The sequence below is a fragment of the Tursiops truncatus genome, chromosome 4 (genome assembly GCF_011762595.2).
Source record: "Tursiops truncatus isolate mTurTru1 chromosome 4, mTurTru1.mat.Y, whole genome shotgun sequence".
NCBI lineage: Eukaryota > Metazoa > Chordata > Mammalia > Artiodactyla > Delphinidae > Tursiops > Tursiops truncatus.
In genome coordinates, this window is record NC_047037.1 from 86,425,264 (window position 1) to 86,450,285 (window position 25,022).

Here is a 25,022-nt window from a genome sequence, read left to right on the forward strand (position 1 = left end):
TGGCTGAGTAATATTCCATTGTATATATGTGCCACATCTTCTTTATCCATTCATCCAATGATGGGCACTTAGGTTGTTTCCATCTCCGGGCTATTGTAAATAGAGCTGCAATGAACATTTTGGTACATGACTCTTTTTGAATTATGGTTTTCTAGGGTATATGCCCAGTAGTGGGATTGCTGGGTCATATGGTAGTTCTATTTGTAGTTTTTTAAGGAACCTCCATACTGTTCTCCATAGTGGCTGTACCAATTCACATTCCCACCAGCAGTGCAAGAGTGTTCCCTTTTCTCCACACCCTCTCCAGCATTTATTGTTTCTAGATTTTTTGATGGTGGCCATTCTGACTGGTGTGAGGTGATATCTCATTGTAGTTTTGATTTGCATTTCTCTAATGATTAATGATGTTGAGCATTCTTGCATGTGTTTGTTGGCAGTCTGTATATCTTCTTTGGAGAAATGTCTATTTAGGTCGTCTGCCCATTTTTGGATTGGGTTTGTTTTTTTGTTATTGAGCTGCATGAGCTGCCTATAAATTTTGGAAATTAATCCTTTGTCAGTTGCTTCATTTGCAAATATTTTCTCCCATTCTGAGGGTTGTCTTTTGATCTTGTTTATGGTTTCCTTTGCTGTGGAAAAGCTTTGAAGTTTCATTAGGTCCCATTTGTTTATTTTTGTTTTTATTTCCATTGCTCTAGGAGGTGGGTCAAAAAGGATCTTGCTGTGATTTATGGCATAGAGTGTTCTGCCTATGTTTTCCTCTAAGAGTTTGATAGTTTCTGGCCTTACATTTAGGTCTTTAATCCATTTTGAGTTTATTTTTGTGTATGGTGTTAGGGAGTGATCTCATACTTTTACATGTACGAGTCCAGGTTTCTCAGCACCACTTATTGAAGAGGCTGTCCTTTCTCCACTGTGAATTCCTGCCTCCTTTATAAAAGATAAGGTGACCATATGTGCGTGGGTTTATCTCTGGGCTTTCTATCCTGGTCCACTGATCTATCTTTCTGTTTTTGTGCCAGTACCATACTGTCTTGATTACTGTAGCTTTGTAGTATAGTCTGAAGTCAGGGAGCCTGATTCCTCCAGCTCCCTTTTTCATTCTCAAGATTGCTTTGGCTATTTGGGGTCTTTTGTGTTTCCATACAAATTGTGAAATTTTTTGTTCTAGTTCTGTGAAAAATGCCAGTGATAGTTTGATAGGGATTGCATTGAATCTGTAGATTGCTTTGGGTAATATAGTCATTTTCACAATATTGATTCTTCCAATCCAAGAACATGGTATATCTCTCCATCTGTTGGTATCATCTTTAATTTCTTTCATCAGTGTCTCATAATTTTCTGCATTCATGTCTTTTGTCTCCTTAGGTAGGTTTATTCCTAGATATTTTATTCTTTTTGTTGCAGTGGTAAATGGGAGTGTTTTCTTGATTTCACTTTCAGATTTTTCATCATTAGTGTATAGGAATGCCAGAGATTTCTGTGCATTAATTTTGTATCCTGCTACTTTACCAAATTCATTGATTAGCTCTAGTACTTTTCTGGTAGCATCTTTAGGGTTCTCTGTGTATAGGATCATGTCATCTGCAAACAGTGACAGCTTTACTTCTTCTTTTCCGATTTGGATTCCTTTTATTTCCTTTTCTTCTCTGATTGCTGTGGCTAAAACTTCCAAAACTATGTTGAATAAGAGTGGTGAGAGTGGGCAACCTTGTCTTGTTCCTGATCTTAGTGGAAATGCTTTCAGTTTTTCACCATTGAGGACGATGTTGGCTGTGGGTTTGTCATATATGGCCTTTATTATGTTGAGGAAAGTTCCCTCTATGCCTACTTTCTGGAGGGTTTTTATCATAAATGGGTGTTGAATTTTGTCAAAAGCTTTCTCTGCATCTATTGAGATGATCATATGGTTTTTCTCCTTCAATTTGTTAATATGGTGTATCACGTTGATTGATTTGCATATACTGAAGAATCCTTGCATTCCTGGAATAAACCCCACTTGATCATGGTGTATGATCCTTTTAATGTGCTGTTGGATTCTGTTTGCTAGTATTGTGTTGAGGATTTTTGCATCTATGTTCATCAGTGATATTGGCCTGTAGTTTTCTTTCTTTGTGACATCCTTGTCTGGTTTTGGTATCAAGGTGATGGTGGCCTCATAGAATGAGTTTGGGAATGTTCCTCCCCCTGCTATATTTTGGAAGAGTTTGAGAAGGATACGTCTTAGCTCTTCTCCAGAAGTTTGATAGAATTCGCCTGTGAAGCCATCTGGTCCTGGGCTTTTGTTTGTTGGAAGATTTTTAATCACAGTTTCAATTTCAGTGCTTGTGATTGGTCTGTTTATGTTTTCTATTTCTTCCTGATTCAGTCTTTGCAGGTTATGCATTTCTAAGAATTTGTCCATTTCTTCCAGGTTGTCCATTTTATTGGCATAGAGTAAGACAAGAATTTTTAACTCTGTTTTATTGACTATGTATTCCCAATATTGACATATTAGTACCTAAGAAATATGTTTGATAAATGGATGACAGAGAAAAAAACAAAACGGAAGTATGAACGAAAAGATGCAAACTCCATTTTAATTTCATTTCAAGCACTACTAAGCTTATAATAAAAGTATCAATAAATTCGAAAAGCAACATATGCCGAGTTTACATGAGCCAAAGTAGTAACAGTTTTATCCTGCTATTGAAGTAATTTCACTGCTTGGTCTCTTTAGTAACTTTCTAAGAATTACATAGCTTCTTTTTAACTAACAATAATGATAATAACAGCAAACACATAGTATTCACTATGTGCCAGGCAGTGTTCTAAGGATGTAGCATATGGTTAATTTATTAATCTTTATGAAACCATATCAAGTAGGTTTATCTTTTCTCATTTATAAGATTGATTAGTAGAGCTCTGACTTAGTAAAAATACCAATCCTTTATACTTCAGAGGTTGCACTGATATTTTATTTGAATATATTATTTAGATATTATTCGTTTATAAATCAATATTTCATCCAAGCTTTGTTGTTCACAAAACTTTCTCCCTCCTCAGACCAGAACAAGGCCCTACAATTCTTTTACTACTTTTATCAATAATTACCACTACCTATTAACTGGAGGCAATGGGCAGATGAAAACTTTTTGCTACTCTAGGGCAAAACCATCCTAGAAATACTCAGGACTCATTTACTTAAATATTACACTCAGTCATTTAGTTTCCTTGAATTTGGAAGAAAAATGTTAATTCTTTTATCATCTTCCTCTCTCCCTTCTCCCTGACCCCAAAGACCATAACTACTGATATCTGGTATCTGGAAACACGTTAAAATATTCAGATCCAGGGAGAAAACCAGACCATTAATAATGAGCATAAACAGCTTATCTAAAAATACTATTGGAAACTGGCAGTGATATGTTGGAAAGATGAGTTTTGAGGAGAAATAATGAGAATCTATAAAACTATAAAGAGTAGTAGGGTGAACAGGTTCAAGAAAGCCATAAATGAAATATGGTATGATTAGTAACTGAAATTAAGATGCTTGGAGGACATATCTCTAACTCCAGAACTTGATAACAAGTAGGACCACCATGTTTCTAAAGCCACACAATTTGATAACATTAGGGTTCTAGTCATAACATAGTTTCTTAATTTTTCAATCTTCTTATTTTATCACATAAATCTATGGGAATATAAGTCATCTTACTTAACACTGTATAGCACAAATTTAGATACCAATGAACAGTGTACATATTATTCATGCTGGAATCAAAACAAAAAATTTTCATATCTATTTATAAAATTTTTAAATAGCACACAAAAGAATGGCAGCTTGCAGGAAAAAAAAATGATGGTTTAAAACTTGAAAAGATGCTGAAACTTGCTAATAATGAGATTGCAAAATTGCAATTATATATTTACTATTTTCCACCTATCAGATTACCAATAATCAAGTGGAATACATATACTGTTGGTGAGAATGTGGAGAAACAGGCACTTTCATACATTACTCACACAAGTAAAAAAACAGTACAATATTTACAGAGGATAATTTGACAGTACTTATAAAAAATATAAACACATTTACTACTTGCTGTAGCCAGATCAAGTCTAAAAATGTAGCCTGCAGATTATACTTGCATAGATACAAAATAGCATATATACAAAGCTATTCACTGCAGCATTATCGGTTTATTAAAATATTTTGACATTGCAAACTATGTAATATACACACATTAGAATCTTAGTAGACATAAGAAAGAATGAGAATGATTTTTACCCCAAAAAGAAAGAGCTCCAGTATATCTTAAGAGGAAATGGCAAGATATGTAACAGTGTATATATGTTACCTTTTATCCGAGAAAAGATAAAATGTGTGTGTGTTTCCTTGTCTATGTTTTACATAAACCATATGAAGACAAACAAGAAATTGATAAAAATGGTTTTCTGTAGGAGGTGGTGGGGGTAGGGTAAGTAGGAATGGAAAATGGTACTAAGACTTTAGAAAATACCCTTTTATACTGTTTTGCATGTATTAGCCACTCAAAAAAAAATGTAGAAACACTCTTCCTCCACAAGACTGCGATGAACATTTACAAAAATTTACTAAAGACTATGATATATGATAATGAATTACTGGGGAAAAAAATCATAATTTTTTCAGATAGTAAATTCTGCTGAAATACTAGCGGATGCAAACTATTATATATAGAATAGATAAACAACAAAGTCCTACTGTATAGCGCAGGGAACTGTATTCAATATCCTGTAACAAACCATAATGGAAAAGAATATGGAAAAGTATTATATAGATACACACACACATATGTATGTGTATGTATGTATGTGTGTATATATATATATATATACACACACGTACGTATAACTGAGTCACTTTGCTGTACACCAGAAACTAACACAACACTGGGAATCAACTATACTTCAATAAAAGTAAATTAAAAAAAACAGTGTTGTCTTGCTTTAAGAAGAGAAACACAGAACAACATAACAGAACTAAGAGTTCAGAAATATACCTAATATATATGGGAACTTATTTTAGGATAAGAGTGTCCTCAAACCATAGAAAAGGACAGCCAATTCAATAATTTCTGGACAATTGGTTATACCATAGGGGAAAAAACGTAGGTCACTACCTTATATAATAAGCAAACATAAGTTTTAAATTATTTAAAATAAAATAAAACATCCCATAAAACTGTGAAGAGTTTTGTATGATTTTTTAACATTTCAGATCAGGGAGAGAGGGGGAAATGGTCTTTTTAGATAATATATAACTTCCAGAAACTATGAGGAAAAAGATAAAGAGATTTTAACTACATAAAAACGTAAACGTTCTGTATAAGACACTATAAAGTTAAAAAATAAGAGACGAATATAAGACAAAAGATTACTGTCCATATCAAAGAGCTGCTAAAAAATTAACAAGGGAAGTTCAAAAAGTAACTGAAAATTTGAAAAAAGATGCAAATAGGTGGTTTACAGAACTACAAATAGGCAATCAATTATGAAACTTCTTCCAGGAATCTATGAAGCTTTTAAATGAACTATTTTTCCAGTTTTATCAAACTGGCAACAACAACAACAGAAGTTCTACTAAACAGTATTAGAGAGGGAAATGGGTTTTAATATACTGTTTATGGGAATATAAATTAATACAGCTAGGCTGGCCAGCAATGTGACACCTATTTAAATGTAAAAAATATTCACAGTAATTCTATTTCTTTGCATATATTTTATAAATATATGTGTACAATAAAGTATATAAAAGTACACTCAATGCAGCAATTACTGTAATAGAGAAAAAAAGAAAAAACCTAGGAATATCATTAGGTAATTTGTGGTATATCAACACAATGGAATACTATTACAGCCATTAAGAATGAGACAGAGAAATAGGAATAGTTCTCAAACCTGAATGTGCATTAAAATTCACCTGGTGAGCTAGGTAAAATGCCCATTGTCTCCAACCCCTGGGATACTGATTCAGTGAAACTGAATGTGTGTTCAAGAATCTTCATTTTTAATAACCCAGAGGATTTTGATAAAGGTGGCAACATTAGTCACTCTGAAAAACATTGGTAGTAGAGTGGAAAAAGCAATTTCTATGACCACATTTATGTTTATAAAGAAACTACTTGTAGATGTAAATATGGATGATGTATACTTCAAAGTAAACTTGTGGAAAAAGTTTGGGAGGATATTTAAATTCCTAACAATGGTGACCTCTAGGGAAAGAAATAATATATTGGGGGATAGAGGGATGAAACAGAACTTTAACCGTTAACTCTAAATTTCTGTAGTATTTGGATTTTTTTGTACCAAAAATATACCCACTTATTACCTATAATGTTAAGAAAAAATGTCCTGAGTTAGTATTTGTTTCCTAAATGAAGACTCACTTTTCTAGGATTATCAACTAATAACATGACAAGCTGGTGGTATTAATTATTCTTTGCCTTCAGGCAAGACATTCTTCTTTTTATTTCCCTCATACTTATGTGTGCCTCCATGCATCTTCTCTGCAGTATGGTAATAGTTCCATTCCCACTCAAGGAAATCACCCCCTCACAATACCAGACCTCATCCTCCTAACTTATATTTAGAGGGAAAATTCTCAGGTATGAGTTTTGGCACTATTATCACAAAAGTAATGGTTAAGCAGGGGAAACAAAAGTTAAGTAGTAAGAACTCTTTCTTTCTGTGGTTTCCCGAGGGTAGAACACTGATGAGTAGAACAAGTGGGACTCTCTTCCTTAAAGCCATGGTAATATTTGGGAGCATGGCCTGGCTGTGAGGGCTAGGGACTAATGACTTCAATTAGGAATTACCTCATGAGTTTAAAGTTGACAAGTTATCTACTGAAGCGGAACATTATGAAGGCATTTACTATTACAGCAGGCTATCATTGCATGAAACTAATTAGATAGTAATTACACACTTACAGATTTCTTGGTAACCAGGAAACAGTTCTATGTATTTTGCATTTTGATATCACAACATTAATTAAAACGCAGACAGCCATATAATTAACATACGACATTATAACACATGAATCATAACAAATTATCTTACTGATGGATAATGATTTTAGCCTCAATTATTCCCAAAATCTTTATAGAATTAAGAATTATTTCATCTCCAACTCAAGTTTTGACTCTCCTAAGCAAAATGACAGCAACCAGCTGACCCTTAGCAATATTTTATAGACTCAGTTTTATAGCTAGAAGAGGGAAACAATCATGTTTTTCACCTGCTGAATTTAACAGATGAGGAAAAAGTCACAATAGTACTAAATGTAAATGGTCTCTGACTCCCAAAGTCCAATGTTTGTTATCCACTGCAGATGCTGTCCCACCAATTTCCTTTCTAAAATTTCTATTACTCTTTCACATAACTGTTCATTTCCACCTAGATTTATGCTTGTGATTATGCAATTTACTCTAATCAACAACTGAGTAATTTTATCACATGTATCAAAATCCTACTTCCAAAATTGATCCATCCAGGAAGACTTCTCTGACTCCAAGGATAAAAACTGCAGTTTGTACCACTGTCAAGTCATCCAAGAAAAATCTTCCTTTTGTGTTTATTTAGCAGCACTTACATATATAGAAATTATATTTTCTTAACTAAAACCCAGGACATATGATCTGAGCCGAATAATTTTTTTTCAATTCATAAGCTTTTATAAATATTTAATTTGAAAATATTAAATAACAAGTAAATAAACTGATTTTAAGGACAAGAATAAAATTGTATGCAATTAGGGTTGTACTAAAAAATTACTAGCAACATTCTTAAAAAATTCCCACACCTGAATCTAGAAATCCTCCAGTTAGTGACTAGCTTTGTGGAGGGAGAAAAACAGCTATCCATCTGCAGCAGTTAACACCTTTAGCTAAATATTTTGTTGACATTTCACACTACTTGTCAAGTTAATTTATTTGCCAAAAAAGATGTGAGGCTATATTCTTTATGTGAAAACAGAGTTCTGTAAAGATGACGCATCTTCATCCCTAAGACACCAAACTTGTGCAAGATGACAAAGGTGGTGCCCATTGTCAGTGAGTGCACATGCCACGGAATGCTCCTCCCTGCCCCATGCTCAGGCAGGAGACTGATTATATGGTCAACCTAGGAACAGAAACTGAGAACATCTTAACAGAAATATTCCTTTGCCTTACTCAAGCTGAAGATACAGGACATAATTTAGGAGAAAAATATTATAGTGTCACAGGTAATAAAACCCCAATACAGGGTTAGAGCCCCAGGAGGCTGCATGGGTGATAGAGAAAAAAAGCAAAAACAAAACAATTAAAGTTAAGAATAAAAGCATTATGGCTTAAACCTTCCCAAGTAGAGCATATTAATCTAGATATAGAATCTAAGACAGAAGCACTGAATCAATACTTTCACACGAATTACTGTAAACTGATTCCAAAAGAAATTTTCAATTATCGTTAAGTGTAAAATGGGGCCCAATATTCATGCCCAAAATTTTAAATTGGAATATAAACCTTTTGTTGCTAAATAAAGGAATGCTAAGACTTAGATGCATATACTGAAAATTTTGCATATACTGAAAAATAAACAAAAATAAAATACATATGCCAAGGAGAAAAACCTCTCCATCATAAATTAGACCCTACCATTCAATTTTTCTACCTTTTATTTTATATAAAAATGCATATTTTACAATGGATTGTTACGTCAATAAAACTCTGTTAACAATAAGTCTTCAGCCATAAGCTTTTGTAAAAATTTGTACTCCTAATACAGTGTTGATTTGTCTTACCTATACTGGCCATAGCTTCTTTTCTTACCAATCTGTAGACTAAATTTGATCCCTTGAATGTTTCAGAGAAATGATTATATATTATTATGTAATACTTAATGTATAATGACTAGATAACATTTTGAAACAAATAATATACATTGCTTAATATTTTTTATTTCATTTTATTTTACGTGTACTCGGGAATACGTACCTGATATAGAAGGTCTTTCTGAGGCAAAGGGGGGGACTGTCCTTCATACATAGGAGGTGGTTTATGTGTGGGTGGAAGGTCGATCCTGCATTAAAAAGTTTAAAAAATGTGATTGCCACTTTTAGCAAAAAAACAAAAAAAAAGGGTGGGTGGGGGAAACATTCAAGATTCGCTTAAGTTTTGAGAATATTTTCCTCATACTAATATTTGTATTAGCATACATGTTTAATTCAGTTCTTACATTTCCATTAATCAATCATAATTGGAAGAAAAAAGTGAACTGGTTTTAAAGGTTCTAATGTTTAGGACTAATCTGAAATAAACAATTCTTTGAAAAATCTAAAAAAGCAAATAGAAGTATTTTTTGAACATTATTATTAGGCAAGTAATCTAGTATATGACTAATTAAGTACTGCACATTTTTACATATGACTATGCCTACCAACATTTTAAATATAGTCAAACATGTGTAATGGAAAACACTTTCCTCCAAAGTGTCATAATAGTGATTTAAAAGACTGTATCTTAAAATGATAATGAAAAAATATGCTTATACTATATTTTGGAAATACTTCCATAATTAGTTTTCAAAAGCCATGGTCATTCTTAGAATATTCATCATGTAAATTAAGATTTTCAATCTACAAACCATTATAAATCTTGGCACCTGAAATAAATGAAGAGACCATTACATCCTTGGGGAATGCATTTATCTTTGCCAAAATGACCTAATCTACTAAAAAAAAGTATTTTCATATATTTTTAAATTGTTGCATTACAACAAAAATAGAATTAAATATACCTTGTAGCTCTCTGCATTTTAGAAAATAATTTTTCATATATTCTCCTACTTTTGAAGATCACAGATAACTAATTTTCAGTAATTGAGATCAGTAAATCAAATAAAAATTTTACCTATATTAAAAGATAAAGAGGATGAAAGCTATAGAGGCCAAAGAAATTACAAATTCTCACTTCTCCATGTGGGCATGAAATAATATTTTAAATGAACAGAATTCAAATAATAAATAAAATGATTACATGGATGTAATTACTAGTCTACTAGTAAATTATCTTTTGGAAATTATAGAAAAGTTTGAGATAATCTGGCAACTAAGATGAAGTTAACCACAAGCTAGATACTCTTGAAATATTAGAGGAATCGGTCTTACAGGTATTAGACTGAAAGGGTATTTTATAGTCCTTTTATTTAAAGTAATTATTTCCTTTAATGTAACAAAAATCACAGCAAATGTATAGCTGCAAGATGCCAGTAAGTTATTCAGGTGAGAAAACCAAGGTTCATGGAGGTGATGTGACTCGTTCATGATCATACCACTAATTTGATCGTAATAGAGCTAACACCCAGGTGTCCTTAATCCAAAAAGATCAGTGCTCTAACTGTGCCAGATTAGAGAGGCAGAGACATACACAAAGCATTTATGAAGAGAGAAGAAATACATTCCTTCAGAGCCAGCCTCATGTCCTCATATAAAATCATTAATAACCACACAAGAAATAATGTCATTTGTATAGAACTTCACAGTTCAGAAACATCATCTTATTCTACTCTTATCACAGCCATGTGAGGTAAGCAGGAAAAGTATTATTCACATTTCACAGATGAAGCAACAAAAGCTGCTGATGGAATTAAGGGAACTGGGACTTCGGTCTTTTGATTATACAACAGAGTGCAATTTCTGTTTTGTAATTCTATCTCATGATTAGGTCCAAAACATTGCTTTCTCTTTAAATAAAAGCACATTTTGTAATTCACCAAAACCAAATTTCTTTAAGATAAAAGCTTTAAAACTCAATGTATTTAATAACTTCTGGCAGTTTAGAGTTAGTTATATCTATACATAAGACAGGCATAAGCAATTTAAAGAAGTAATTTAAACTTCTAAGATTTTTTATATCTGTCTTTCAACCACTTCATGGAAGACCTGCATTTTTATTCAGAAGGCAGGACAACGTAGAGTCATTATGTTACCATTTGGAAAGGTATGTAATATACTGTAGGTTAAAAAGGTGTCTAATATATTTGTCTCTAGCAGCCCCTTGCAACTGTTTATTTACCAAAATGTAGTCAGACTTCCTGACAAAACCAGTCATCTTACAAAGACCTAACAGTATCTTTACTTCCATCCCTCAGACAGTTTTCATATGAGTAGCTGTAAAGATAACGACTGCCACATACTGAATATTCATAGTTGAACACAAGCAAAAAATTTACCTACACTTTGTCAAGGTAGGATGGTCTCTTTTTTCGAGGAGTCAACAGCACAGTCACAAAGATGGCAATGATGAAAAGGGCAAGGACAGCTCCAATTACAGCTCCAGCTACAGCTATAGAAGAGGTCTGCTTAAGTGGAACATCTGTAAAGTAACAAAAATTAGGTTTTTTAAACAATTTTAAGAGTTCTTGAGTTTGTGTCCTCTGATTTCTACAATGTGCAAGGACTGATTAAGTATGTTATCCAACCACAAGTTTAGAAGACCCCAAATTTGATTCGTTACTTTTTGGAGCATTATGCTAACACATTTATTCCTTGCAAGATGTCACCTTAGCACTCCAACTTTACTTTTTTAAAGTGATGAAAAGAATAGCCCCAGTCAGGTATCAATGAGTGAATCTACTGTCAACGGGCAAAGAATGTCTGAACGAGAAAAGAAGATAGAGAAAAGGATGAAAACTAAGTTCTTACTCTAAAAGGTGATAAAAAAAAAATTCAGTATTCTTTAATGGAGTTAGCCAACAATGTATTGAATAGATTTTTACCTTTCATTCCATTAAAAGAAATTCTAAGAAACCAAAAACCTTCAAGAAAGGGAAAACAACACTAAAAAACAGAAAATATCCCAGATGTAATAAATAGTCAAAAAGTGACATTGCAAAATCTAAGTTTTTAAAATAGAAGTATTATTAAAACAGTACTTGCTGCAGATAACTTCCTTTAGTTCACACACATTTAATACAAATTACACTTTAAGATAGTGTCTATACTACAAAATTAGGTAAATTCTTCCCTGTCTCCTGGCTATAGACACACTCTATCATTTCTGAATACCAATTTCTCTTTTCCAGCCTGCATCACAAAATTTTATAAGAAAGGATGTTAAAAACATACTTAGTAGTTAGCATTTCACACAATTCTAAAAAAAATGTCACCCTACTTTATGAACTCCCAATTAAAGGAATTTACTAAAGTTATTTTCAAATATAAGTATTATGGATATGACAAAACCATCAATCCTTATGGGTATTATTTTGACAATTACAGCCATATTAAACCCAATAACTGAATTTTGTGAAGCAACCCATCAGTTACAAAGAACCTTCAATATACATGATTTTATCTTTCTAACCAGTAAGAAAGATATTTAAGGTAACATTCTATAAATGAAGATACTGCTATTCTAAAGTTAAATATTCTGCCCAAGGTCATTCAGTCAATGAATAGGAGAGAACACAGGGTGAAATAAAGCTAGGTTAGGGCAGGATAGAAACCTCCACCCATAAGCCCTTTTTGGGAAATGGTTTTTCGCAACATCTAAAGTAGTCTCTCCTTTTGGGTCCCCTATTTGGAAACGCCGAGCTCTTAGTCTTCAATTAAATTGACGTTCATATACACCCTTAAATAATTACAATTACTGTTGGAATCCAGACATGGCAAATTTAAATAGAATTAAGCACTATCAGTTTTGAAATATGTTTTACCTACTTACCATCACGGTATTTCCAAATACATACATAGTGTATTTAGAAGCATTTCCCAACTGTTCATATTAAAATGTGATTCATGTGGTGTTTTAGATTGCTAAAAACAACATTTTAGGGCTTCCCTGGTGGAGCAGTGGTTGAGAGTCCGCCTGCCGATGCAGGGGATGAGGGTTCGTGCCCCGGTCCGGGACGATCCCACATGCCGCGGAGCGGCTGGGCCTGTGAGCCATGGCCGCTGAGCCTGCGCGTCCGGAGCCTGTGCTCCGCAACGGGAGAGGCCACAACAGTGAGAGGCCTGCGTAACGCAAAAAAAAACAAAAAAACAAAAAAACCCACAACGTTTTACTTTCTTGTCAATTATAAAAATCTCTTCAGCAAACTAATGATCTTGTGTTTATTAATGGTTCATTAGCCTCATTCTAGACTAAAAATCTTATACCAATGAGCTCCAAGGAACCCAATCTGATCTTTCAAATACTGAATAGAATCTAAAAATATACAATTATTTTAAACAATATAACCAGCTTCATTGTTCAGGATGTTACCCTCATCTGCTAATACATACCTGGTTTATCTTCCTGTTGTTGCTCATTTCTCTAATCACTAACTCCATTTGAATATGTGCTACATGAGAAAAAGATTTGAAAACTAAGCCAGTCAAGTATTACTCTGCTCTTATAAATGTAGAAAAAAGACTTGGGATGATTTAGGGCTAGTCTTATCTTCTACACTATCACTTTTCCCACCATGTAAGTTGTAGTTTTGTATTCGGTTTTTAACAATAGGCCAATTGAAACCTATTAAGATTACATGACCAAGGTTATTTGACAAAGGTCATACACCTTGTCAGTGGCAAAAATAAAAAATCCCAATGTGTCAAGTATGCTACCTATTCTACACTAGTCTAAAGATTTCCTTTTAATGGAATTTTTTCTTTTGCTAAGGAATAAAGTGGCCCTATCACTTTTGCCCAAGTGTGGAGAATTTAAATTTGGGTGTTCTTATTTTGATGATAATGACAAAGTTGATACCATATTTATGTAATACTTCTGAAATTATGTTTCAAAAACTCAGGTTACTCTTTGAATATAATTAGCCCAAATTAAGATTAACAATCTTAACACATTATATATATATATATATATATATATATATATATATATATATATATCACTCAATCCCAACATATCATTATAAATTCTTCATCAAACCTCACACCTCCTACAAGCAAGCCTTTCATTTAATCTTAGCAATAATATTTAATTTGGTAGTGTTTTGTAAGTAATAAATCAAAATCAGACTTTTAATATCCTAATGTAATTCCCAACTCTGAATATATACTATTTTTAATATCCTGAAGTAATTCTCAAGTCTATATAAATACTATTCTTTAAACATTTAAATTATGGTCTACTTATCCAATTCTGTCCCATTAGTCTTCTAATTTCTAGCTCTAGAATTCCATAACTGAGAGGTGACTGTATGTATACTGTAACTCTTCCTTCTATTTTAATTTGAGCATATTTATTTCACTTGGTTCCATTCATTCTTTATTCATCTCTAACATTTTTTGCACACCTCTTCTCAGTATTGGAACAGGCTAGTAAGTGCTGAAATGAGGAAGTGGAAGAAAAGTTAGGTAGAGTCCATTTACCAATTGGATATCCTGCTCTACATAGGTAAACTGATTAAGTACATATATGACATATATATATTTCCTTTTCTGATTCTTCAACTTACTGAGAAAAGAAGAAATAATATATTTAAGAGTATTAAGATTTTAAAAGTATTAATGGGTGATGAACACTAGTATGAAATGCAAAGGAAGAGCTCAAGTTTCTTGCATTCAAGTCAAAGTATTTTGATGAAAATTGAGAATTTAGCCCCAACACTGCCTCCCCACATCCCTGTCCTCATAATCTACATAGACCCTATATTCCAACAAAACCACTACAAGCAGAAAAAAATTTAACTAAGTAAATGTATAAAAATTTGGCATTTTTCAACATTAAGCTAGTTTACTGAGTGACTGACATGAAGCAATATTACCTTACCATAACCTAAGGAGATGTTCTACTAAATCTAATTGTATGCTTACAAGCAGCAGAAAACAAAAAGACAAAAGCATTAAAATATTTAGTATTAAAGGATTCGTGCATGTCTCCCAGAAGAACATCTTTCTGTTATCACAGCTGCTTATTAACCCATATACATTGGAAACTCACCTCCAAAAACAGAAAAACAGCATTCCTCAATACAACCAAAGTACACTATCCATAATTAAAGACACCATGCATATATCTTATGGAGAAAGCTATTAAAAATCAGTTACGAATCATACAAAAAATTTAATACAGACAGGAGAAATAACTTTCATTACTTTTTGAAAAAATATAAATATTATAGATATTAAACTGAATTATAGTTTGTCTTTGTTTTCACTGATACAAGTGAATAAAGCCTACGTAAAGGCTATTCAAACATGTGCTCACCTGATTCACACCTGAAACTGAGGCATTATAAAGTTTTTAAAAGTTAAATACTATTCTATACACTAAAATACGTGTTTCTGGCAATTTCCTAAAACCATTTAAAATGGGTGAGTACAGAAATCCATAGTCCCTTTTTACACTTACATTAAAACACCAAATCCCAACAATTGAGATGTTAAGTTTCATCCCTCTTTTTCTTCATTTCCTCCACCCAAACTTCTGTGATGCCATGGATTGATTCACAGCTTAATGTAAAACCCTACGAACTTATCTTCCCAACTTTCATTTGGGATTAAATTCATATATCCCCATAATACATGTTACTGTATTACCAAATTTTCCCCATATGCCCCACTGTTTTATTTTTCAATAGCCGTTTTAATGCTTATCTTTTCAATACAACATCTAAGCCTTTATATCCATCCAAATATTTATCTCACTATTTTTTAATAGAAGTCCTCTATTTGGGTCAGGACAGTCTCCTCAGCTTCTCATCCAACAAATTACCAATAGTAACCAAACATGTGCCAAGCCTTGTGCTAGGAATGCCAAGGATAAATTTTACACAGTTCCTGTCCTCACAATAGAGCAAAAGCCTCAAGGTAGGGTCAGAGAATCCATAAAAATATTTATTTTCCAATGAAGTATAGGAAGAAATCATCACTTTTCTAAAAAAAGAGAGGGAGAGGGCATTTAATAAAAATTACTATTGTACTAGTATGGATTGGCACTGGTAGCCCTAGTTGGTCCATGTGTCAGATGGCACCCTGCCACACAGGGCACCCAAAATTTCCTATAGGAAGTGTGGAGTGGGACAGTTCCAGAATGAAAGTAAGTAAACAGTTACATCTTTACTTGGTTGTCCCTCTCAACATAGCATCCTGTGACAGACATTATTGTGATGTATGGGAGCTCAGCTGAATGAACTAAAAACTTATCTAGATTTAACTAGAAGTCAAAAATGTAAAGGAGGCATGACATGCGTGCTCTGACAGGTGAACATCTGACTCATAAACCAAGTGAGGGTATCAGTGTTAATCCGTGTTATATACTAGTAGGCATTTAATCCAAGTAAATGCCATTCCTGCAAAGAACTGACAGAATGTAAGATAACACCAATAATGTACGCACAAATAACAACAAAACCCCACAAAAATGGCAATGCAAATAACTTCTTCCTAATACATAAACTTTACCAGTTACATTATGAAATAAAACCATGGCAACCTAATCAGATGTGACAAATGAACCCCCCCAATCAAATACATTTAGAAACCAAATAAAACAAATTTATATTCACTCTTATTAACAACAAACCTCACACTAAACCCATACTGTGCTGAAATAGCTAATGTGAGTGGTAATTAGCATGATACTGAAAAATCAAACACCTTGAACATGAAGACTAGCTCTAAAAAAAGTAGCTGGGATGAAAACTGTTAAGGTTCCCAACAATGAACTTCTTTCATTTGAATCTACTTGTTTTTGAGAGGTGGCTTAGCTTTCATACCTAAAAACAAGTGTTAAAATATACTCAACATGGACTTAAAACTTTGAAACACTGAATCAAAAAGTATAAAACCAAGATTAAAAAAAAAATGAAGCACAATTATATGGTTTTCTCAAAAATGTTTTAGCAAGAAAAAAAGTTAACTTTTAAAATGAAGCACAATTATATTGTTTACCCAAATATTACTGTTTTAGTGAAAATAATTAGTACTTTAAAATGTTATTTCAGCAGATTAAAAATTTGTTTTTTGTGAATATTTTAAAATGCATATAGCAAAATTCTATGGTAGCACATATATAATTTATAAACATACATATTAGGACTATGAGTACATACTAATCTTTAATTGATAGGCACAGTCAAGAGTATTGAAGAGCACTGATCTAAAGAAGATAGATAATAACTAGAATAAAATGTGAGGTTACAATAGAGGAGATATAAGTTGATAAAAAAGAATTATGAACAGCAAGTATTAATTCTACAGGGAAAAGTTTCATAAAACTATAATTTGAGCTGGACCTTGAATATGGACTGGTTTCCCAATATGGCAAAGGGAGGAAAGGGTATTTCAGGTAAAGGGAGCAGCATGAACATAATTATTAAGACATTAAAGCACATGGTGTGGTAAAAAAAGAGTTAATAGATCTAGAAATTATGTAGGTTCCCTGTTAGTAGATCTAGGCTTTGAGCATCAAATGGCTGCTAATATTGAAAGAAAACGAGGTAAAGACTACGCGCCTTCTGATAGAGGAACATACCACCACTGAAGTAACCTTGCCCCCCAAATTAAACCTTAATCTTATCAAGGCTCTAGATCTGTCAACTTACAGAAAATACAGAGGTGCAACTGGCACAATCCAAACTGGAAAACTGCAGGACAGATGAAGCTGTTTCTTCACCAAAAAAACTGCATGGGAAAAGTGCGGGAGTGGGGAACAGCACACAGAGAACACACAGATTAAAAGACATCTCAACCAACCAATGTATGGATCACATTTGGTTACTAGCTAAAACTGCAAAAATATATGATTAGAAATTTGAACACTCACTGGATACTTGATATTAAGGAATTATTCATTTCTGGTGTAGTAATGAATCTGTGGTTACTTTCTCTAAATGTTCCTTAACTTTTAGAGCTACATACTGATATATTTACAGGTGAACTAATGGCAGGAGGGATTATATAGACAGAAATTTAAATAAAACAAGACTGACCATGAACTGACAATAACTGAAGCAGGTACATGAATATTCATTTCATTATTCTGTCTTACTATTGCATATTTTTTAATAATAATCTGTTTTTTAAACAGGAAGGTCAAAGCCTCTAGGTCTTGTTTCCTCTAGCTTTTAGATCAAACTGTCCCTTCAAGACTTGGTTTTCCCTGAGATATTTCTCATAACTGAGACTGTGAAATCAGGTATCACATCTATGTAGAAGTATTATGCATGAAAGGAAATAAGGCCTTGAATTATTCTCAAGTTTTGAGATTTATACTTTAAAGTTATTCTGCTAAACTCACTTTCACTAGGCTTCATCCATAGTGCCCAGCCAGAACAAACAGCAGCTATTAACTAAAAGGCAAGTGAAATAAAACATCACAAAATTGAATCATATTTTACCCTTCAAAATTGAAATGAACATGATAAAATAACTATTATCAAGGCTCGAGAAAAGAAATGACCCCTAAGGGTAGGTATATATAGCAAAAGCTTTTGTAAGCAATGTTTGGTTTCAAGCTCTTGATGGAAACCTATCACTACTCATCTCAAAGTAGACATGTACTTTAAAAAAAAAGTGTAGCTTACTGGAATAGAAGAAAACAGAAATGCATAAACAGAAACAATTTTAAAAAAAAACACCAAAAAGTTGGTATACTCTGTACACTATTCCAAAGATTCTTTCATGCATGAATTTTTATTGGTATAACAAGAATGAAACCAAACTTAATCCAGTCAAATTGTACATTATTTGAAAAAAACTGCTGCTTTCTCTAAAATAGTTTAAAGTTTAGGGGGAAAAAATGTATCAAATTTTAATTTATTTTATCTTAAAATATTTTAGGTTTTATAATACTGTTTGTTTATTTTATTTTTATTTTATTTTATTTTTTTGGCCGAGCCGCGCAGCGTGTGGGATCTTAGTTCCCCGATCAGGGGTGGAACCTGCACCCCCTGCAGTGGAAGCATGGAGACTTAACCAACAGACCACCAGGGAAGTCCCTGTATCATAATTTCAAATGTCAGAAATGAGGAACAGGGAGAAGGTAACTACAAACAATAAGAAACAATGTCATTCCTACTCAAAGCAGCTCACAAGCAACAAGTTAAAAACACTAAATGCCAACTTAAAAAATATTTTATGAAATGTGTTAATTCCAAACTGAAAGCTAATATATAAAAATTTGACTTACGTCAAAGTCACAGCAAACATTTAAAATTTATTTTAACTTCTAGGACTAGAGCTAGAAGATAATTCATGACTGTGGAGAATGTTACTGATGATATGTATATATGAGATAGGAATTATATGATTAATTAAAAGTAAATTTTATAATGGTTAACATGCCAACTTAGATGCTTCCTCAAACTTTATTTAACTGTATCCTTAACCTGATATAGTCTTGTTTGGAAAGAGAAATAAAATAGGTTTCTAATTCCACAAAACATCATTAATTAAAGGAAACTAGGTTACACACACACACTCTCTCTCTCTCTCTCCAGCAAAAATCAAAATGCGGACAAAGAAGGTAATACAGAGCCATAGGCTTGTTACAGAAATATGCCTCTTAAGAATTTTTTTAAAAAACTTTTATTTAAAGATTTATTGAATGGCTATTGGGGCTACCACCTGATAAGTAACTTGGTTAAAAAAAAAAATCCCTGGTACACATTAAAACTAAATATATCCCAATATAACAAAAATTTGAGAAAAGAGCTTTTTATGGATGATACATTAACAAGTAAATAGGAAAAACAATCCAATCTGTAAATCATTCCCCTGTTAGAATTAAAAAATCAATATGGGTACCATTTCTTCCTTTCTTACACTTTACATTGATTACTTCCACACATTAACAACTTCTTGTTCATACTTTGTTTCAGCAGTATTTACCAAAAGCAAAATCAAACTAAAGTCAGATGTTTTTGCATCTAATATTACTACATTTCTCTCAATTTTTGCACTTATACATTGTACTTCCTATAGCCCCTTATGCGAACATTCAGCCAGGCTTACCATTATAACTTTCCTATATATGGCTATCAGAAGCAATACCTACTACTGAAAAACCCTAATGGTTTCTTTAATGTTAGACTTATCAAACAGAAACCTTTCAGGCACATGGTAAAATACTATATCTTTCAACTATAAAGTACTTCTCAGATACCATTTTTAAAGTCAACCCCTAGCCTATTAAAGTTTCAACATATTTTAATAAAAATGCAAAAAAGGGAAAAACAAAGAGTTGAATTCATCTCCACTGTATCACTGAAGTACTTTAACTACTGTGAAAGAAAACTCTAAAGTGAACACAAAAATGAAAAACCAGTTCAAATATAAAGGCAATAAACATGGCCAAAATAAAGTAAAACTATTCTTCCACCTTTTCCAAGAAGAGAGTAGGAGTTCAATACATCAATTAGCTGTGCACATTACTGATACTCAAAAAGTAATTTAAAAAATTGTTTATTAATATGACTATGTTTACAAACAAGTCTCTATGTACAGTAAACATACATAAAGCTCTAATAAACAATAGTGCAATGCTTCAGAAAGTCTTAAGCACTAGTATCATATCATATTCTTAAAATTCTGAAGTCTTTTAGTAGCTTGCCAAATGATTTAGAAAGGATGCAGAATATATCAAATACTCACTTGCAGTGTTCCATGTCACTCCCTACTGCCAAAAAAAACCCCCAAAAAAACAAACCAACAAAAACTAAACAAAAAACCCTAACCACACAATGGTCACTATTTAAAAGAAAGTTCATGATCACTAAGTAGATATTTATATTTTAAAACACAGTTCTTGGAATACATTGCTAATTTCCTTCGGATTAGAGTCAAGTCGTGATTTGTACAATATTCTAAATGGGATTACTCTTCTCAGATTCATATGACACTTCAAACCACTAAAGAGGATATTTTGCTCAAAAAAGCCACAAATTTACATCTTCCATGGAAAAAAGTTTTAGACTCATCTTTCTTATGGCCATATCATTGCTAACATTTAAATAACAAAAAATAAAGTCACTTTGATCATAAGGTATTATCAAGAACGTTTTTCTTCCAATGACTGGGACCAAAGAGTCTTAATATTGGTCAGTGGTTAGCCATATTTAAACCAAATATTTTTAACAAGACATCAATGAACTTAACTGTATCCTTAACCAACACTTTACTGTTATACTAAGTGTTTGAGGGAGAGAAATAAAATAGATTTCAAACTTCCACAAAATACTGCTATGTTAAAATAAAGGAAACTAGGTTATAATCACTGAGAATAAAGCCTTCACTACTTGCAAAATTCTATGAACATGTTAGAACTTTGCCTTATAAAAACACTTTTTTAGATTTGATGAGGATTGGGAAGGGAGCAGTTGGGAAGGTGAAAAAAAAGTACCTACTTTGCCGTTTTATTAACAAAATAAGTTATTTAATTTATGATTCTCCTGCTAACTTCTATTTCAACTCCCTGGAAAAACTCCTAAGGCAATTCTACACAGTCCTTTTTTCAAATGAATCATCAACACATAAAACATATTCTTTGGTCTTCAAAATAGTTGTCATCATTATAATTGTATAGGACTCCACTGTAGAAGCAATTTAATTACCTAACAAAGAAGATCCACATTTGAAGATTTAGGTAAGATTTCTTTTTCAAAAGATACATGATTTTGGAAAGGATATACTTAATTATGTAAAAAACAAAAAACAAAACAAAAAGACCTCATGACGTTTCCAGTTTTAATTGGAAAAACAAAAATCTTGAAACACATACATACATTTAGGAGGAAAAGGGGGATGGTTTGTCAATATCGATCAGCAAGTGCTAGTGATTGGTTCTATAATTCAGATTTTTTCTTGTTAAATCTCAAATTTCCAAGTTTATTCTATTTTTTTCCTATATATTTATCCATTTGAACAACATCAATAATAAATGACTAAAACAAGATGGTCTACAAAATTCTCTGCACAGATTCTTGGCTGAAATGTTTGTCTCATTTCTAAAAATGGTACTCCAATGCTTGTTTTACCCATGGTTTTCCATATACTGAAATGCTCTCTCTGTACTCTATTAAACTATGTACCATCTTTTCATTATTATTATTATATTTAGGACATAAATCATTAAAACAAAACTACCACTTCATGTACCAAAACCTATGTTCACATGACAATATAAGCACTGCCCTCCAGAGATGAAAAGATTGTAGTAATTATCATGTTTAAAAGGCATGTTTTTATTACTCTTGTATGTATTCTGGACAAAAATATTGATCAGCTAATTATGCTCTTCCACACATCATGTTCACTGAGTGTACTACCACAGTTTTTAGTGCAACAAAATACCTTTGAAAAGCCACTCTACAGTAATTATGGCAAGGCTCATTAAAATGCAGAGGTAAAGATTCCATTTGTATAGAAACATAGAAAATAATGTCTGAAAAGAAAAGGTGTTTCATTAGGCTGAATTTTTTTGTATACTAAAAATATATATAAACATTTCTTGAATTAGTTTTATAGTCAATTTTGATGTAGTATCATTTAGTGGTGATAAATTTTGAGAGGTATATGTTTAACAAACATTTTACTTGAGATAATAGTCTTAGGTAAACATTTAATACACAATGCCAAGGTAGTTTCCTTTTTTTTTTTTAACTTTTGTACCAAAAAAGTCATTCATTTAATGTTGACATTTCTTCTTACCTGTGTGCCTCAGACCAGTAAAGTACTCTGCATTAAAAGTTAAATCTTGAAACAGTAGTACAGCATTGAAAAAAAAACTGTAAAGCAGCTCAGATACACTGAACCCAGATTTTACATTTCTGTTTGTCAAATTAGAATATAAAAAGCTTGAAAATCAAGTTGAAAAGCTTATTATTCCTCGAGAAAAAGTATGAACAATCTGAAAATGATCAACTAGTATGAATGAAACATTGTACATAGTTAAGTCACATTTAGTGGCTGCTAAACATACCACTCCCTCCTGGAAATTACGGAACCATCTACATGTGAAACTAAGTCATCTTCATTTTCATCATACTGTTCATCGCTGACGAACTTCATTCCCATTTTTAGATCTTCATAATAATCCATTGGTCTTTCAAACCTACTGAGATTTTCTACATTGTTCCACTGCGTTTTTTCATGCTCTTCTAAATAGTCTTTCCGTATTAGATTGTTCACTGGATTTTTGTTTTCTTTTTTTACACTGTCTGGGTAAGAATCAAGCTCATCTTGTTGAAGAACATCTATCTGTGATTCTTTTTGCATATCTGATGGTGGAATGTAGTTCTTGGCAAAGTAGTCTCCACGAAACGTCCGTCTTCTCCTATAGCAGAATATTCCAGCCAAAACACTTACAAGTACTACGAAGAGAGCCCCACCCACTACACTAGCAATGATTGTGCCAATTGTGTCATCCTTAATTGTTGCCAAAGTTGACAATGGGAAGGGCAATTTTTTTGGTTCTGTTGCTAGATCCTCGAAGTCAGCAGTTGAGGGATGCCATTGAATGGTGGGCTGAAGGGTGGTAGTAGTAGGAGGATCTAATGGAAACGGTAAAGATAGACAAGACACAGAAAGGCAAAGAATGTCAATGCAGGCTGATTCAGCAGCAAGTTGAAAAGACAGCACAGTTAATGAAAATATATTCATAGTAACAATAGTTTTTCATTCTTAATTTAAGATTAGAAAGTAGTGATACTTCTACATGTAAAAAAAAATAAATCTGACACTTAGTCAGTTACCAATTACGTAAAGGGAATGAAAAATTATGTATGGCGTAAATCCTAAATTATTCTATTCCAAGTTTAAGTGTGACACTGTATTCTAAGAAATACTTTTTCTTTTAAATTAAGACTATTATTTAAGTGTCCTATATACAGCTGGCTTAAGAATTATCATTACTAAAAAATTAAATCGAATCATTCAAATGTACATTTTCTTAGCCAGTAGCACAAGGAAATAACAGAATAATAAAAGAATGAAAAAATTAAAATATGTTTTCTTGAAATCCATCTTTACCTAATATAGTTTATTTTTGTAAGAGCTGAACTTATCTTTAAAAGAATGAAAAACTATAGATTCTTGTTAAGTGGCCATAGTATAAGCTGTTGACTTAATAATTCTCTCAAAAATATTTTCCTTAAATAAAGAAAACTCTTTAATTTTTAGAAAGGACATATGTAGTATATACCATTATTTAGTGATTTAAAAAATAAAAAGCACATATTTATGTTAGCCAGATGGGCTATTAACAAATGAGACCAATAGACAAAGTAAAAACATGTTATAAACTATATAGTATTATAAAAATGTCATCATCATGTCTATACTCCATGGGTAAGATATGAACATTAAGGAAACTGAGAAATTTCAACCATGTCTGCAAAATTCAATGTCACATTGCTTTAGGATGGAGTCTCAGAAAGAGCAGCTAATATTTTAGAGAGAACATTCTAAGGATACTTAAATATTAGATGCAAATGATCCTGTGTATTGCCATTAGATTACAGAGTAAATAGCCATTAATATTAAAAAGCAGCTAAACATAAATAGTAAAAATTAAAGATTGGTTAATTATCAATTACGTGGTATTTGTAGGTCATGTTACACAAAATTCTAGAGTTTGAAGAAAGGATGACTTCAAAAATCTTGAATTTCTTCATTGATAAAAAATAAATGACCCAAATGGTAATCTCTTATAATTAATTTTTAAATGAGTGGTACTGACAGAGCTTTTAAAAAGTGATTGTTAGAAAAATACTAAATCTACATGGGGTAAGTTATTCTAAAATTACAAGCTAAAGAAAAATACTTACTGAAACAGGTTTCATCACGGAATGCCATATGTATAGAATGTAGTAAAACTTTAGCAAGTACAGTGTAAAATGTAACAAGTACATTATAAGTAATTTCCTATGAGTTTAAACCAATATAACAGGCAATCCAGTCAAGTACCTTGAAGTGAATTAGTTATCATATTATATGTAAGTAAATGAATCAAAGAAGAGTTTTAATTTGTGAGAACAAATTCACTAGTTGTACAAATTCAATCTTAAAAAAAAAT

General features: G+C 32.3%; 1 protein-coding gene across 2 annotated transcripts in view; it reads right to left on the reverse strand.

Annotated features, from left to right (window-relative positions):
- Positions 1-25,022, reverse strand: part of NECTIN3 (nectin cell adhesion molecule 3) — a 145,537-nt gene that overhangs the window by 48,064 nt on the left and 72,451 nt on the right. Inside the window, exons 6-7 of one of the 2 annotated variants that reach the window (XM_033855849.2) lie at positions 11,240-11,378; positions 9,000-9,084 (exon numbers count right to left, since the gene is read on the reverse strand). In XM_033855849.2, coding sequence (XP_033711740.1) covers positions 9,000-9,084; positions 11,240-11,378 — 224 coding nt within the window. Of the gene's footprint in view, positions 1-8,999; positions 9,085-11,239; positions 11,379-20,396; positions 23,500-25,022 lie in introns of those variants that run through there. The other variant, XM_033855848.2, reaches the window with a different exon arrangement.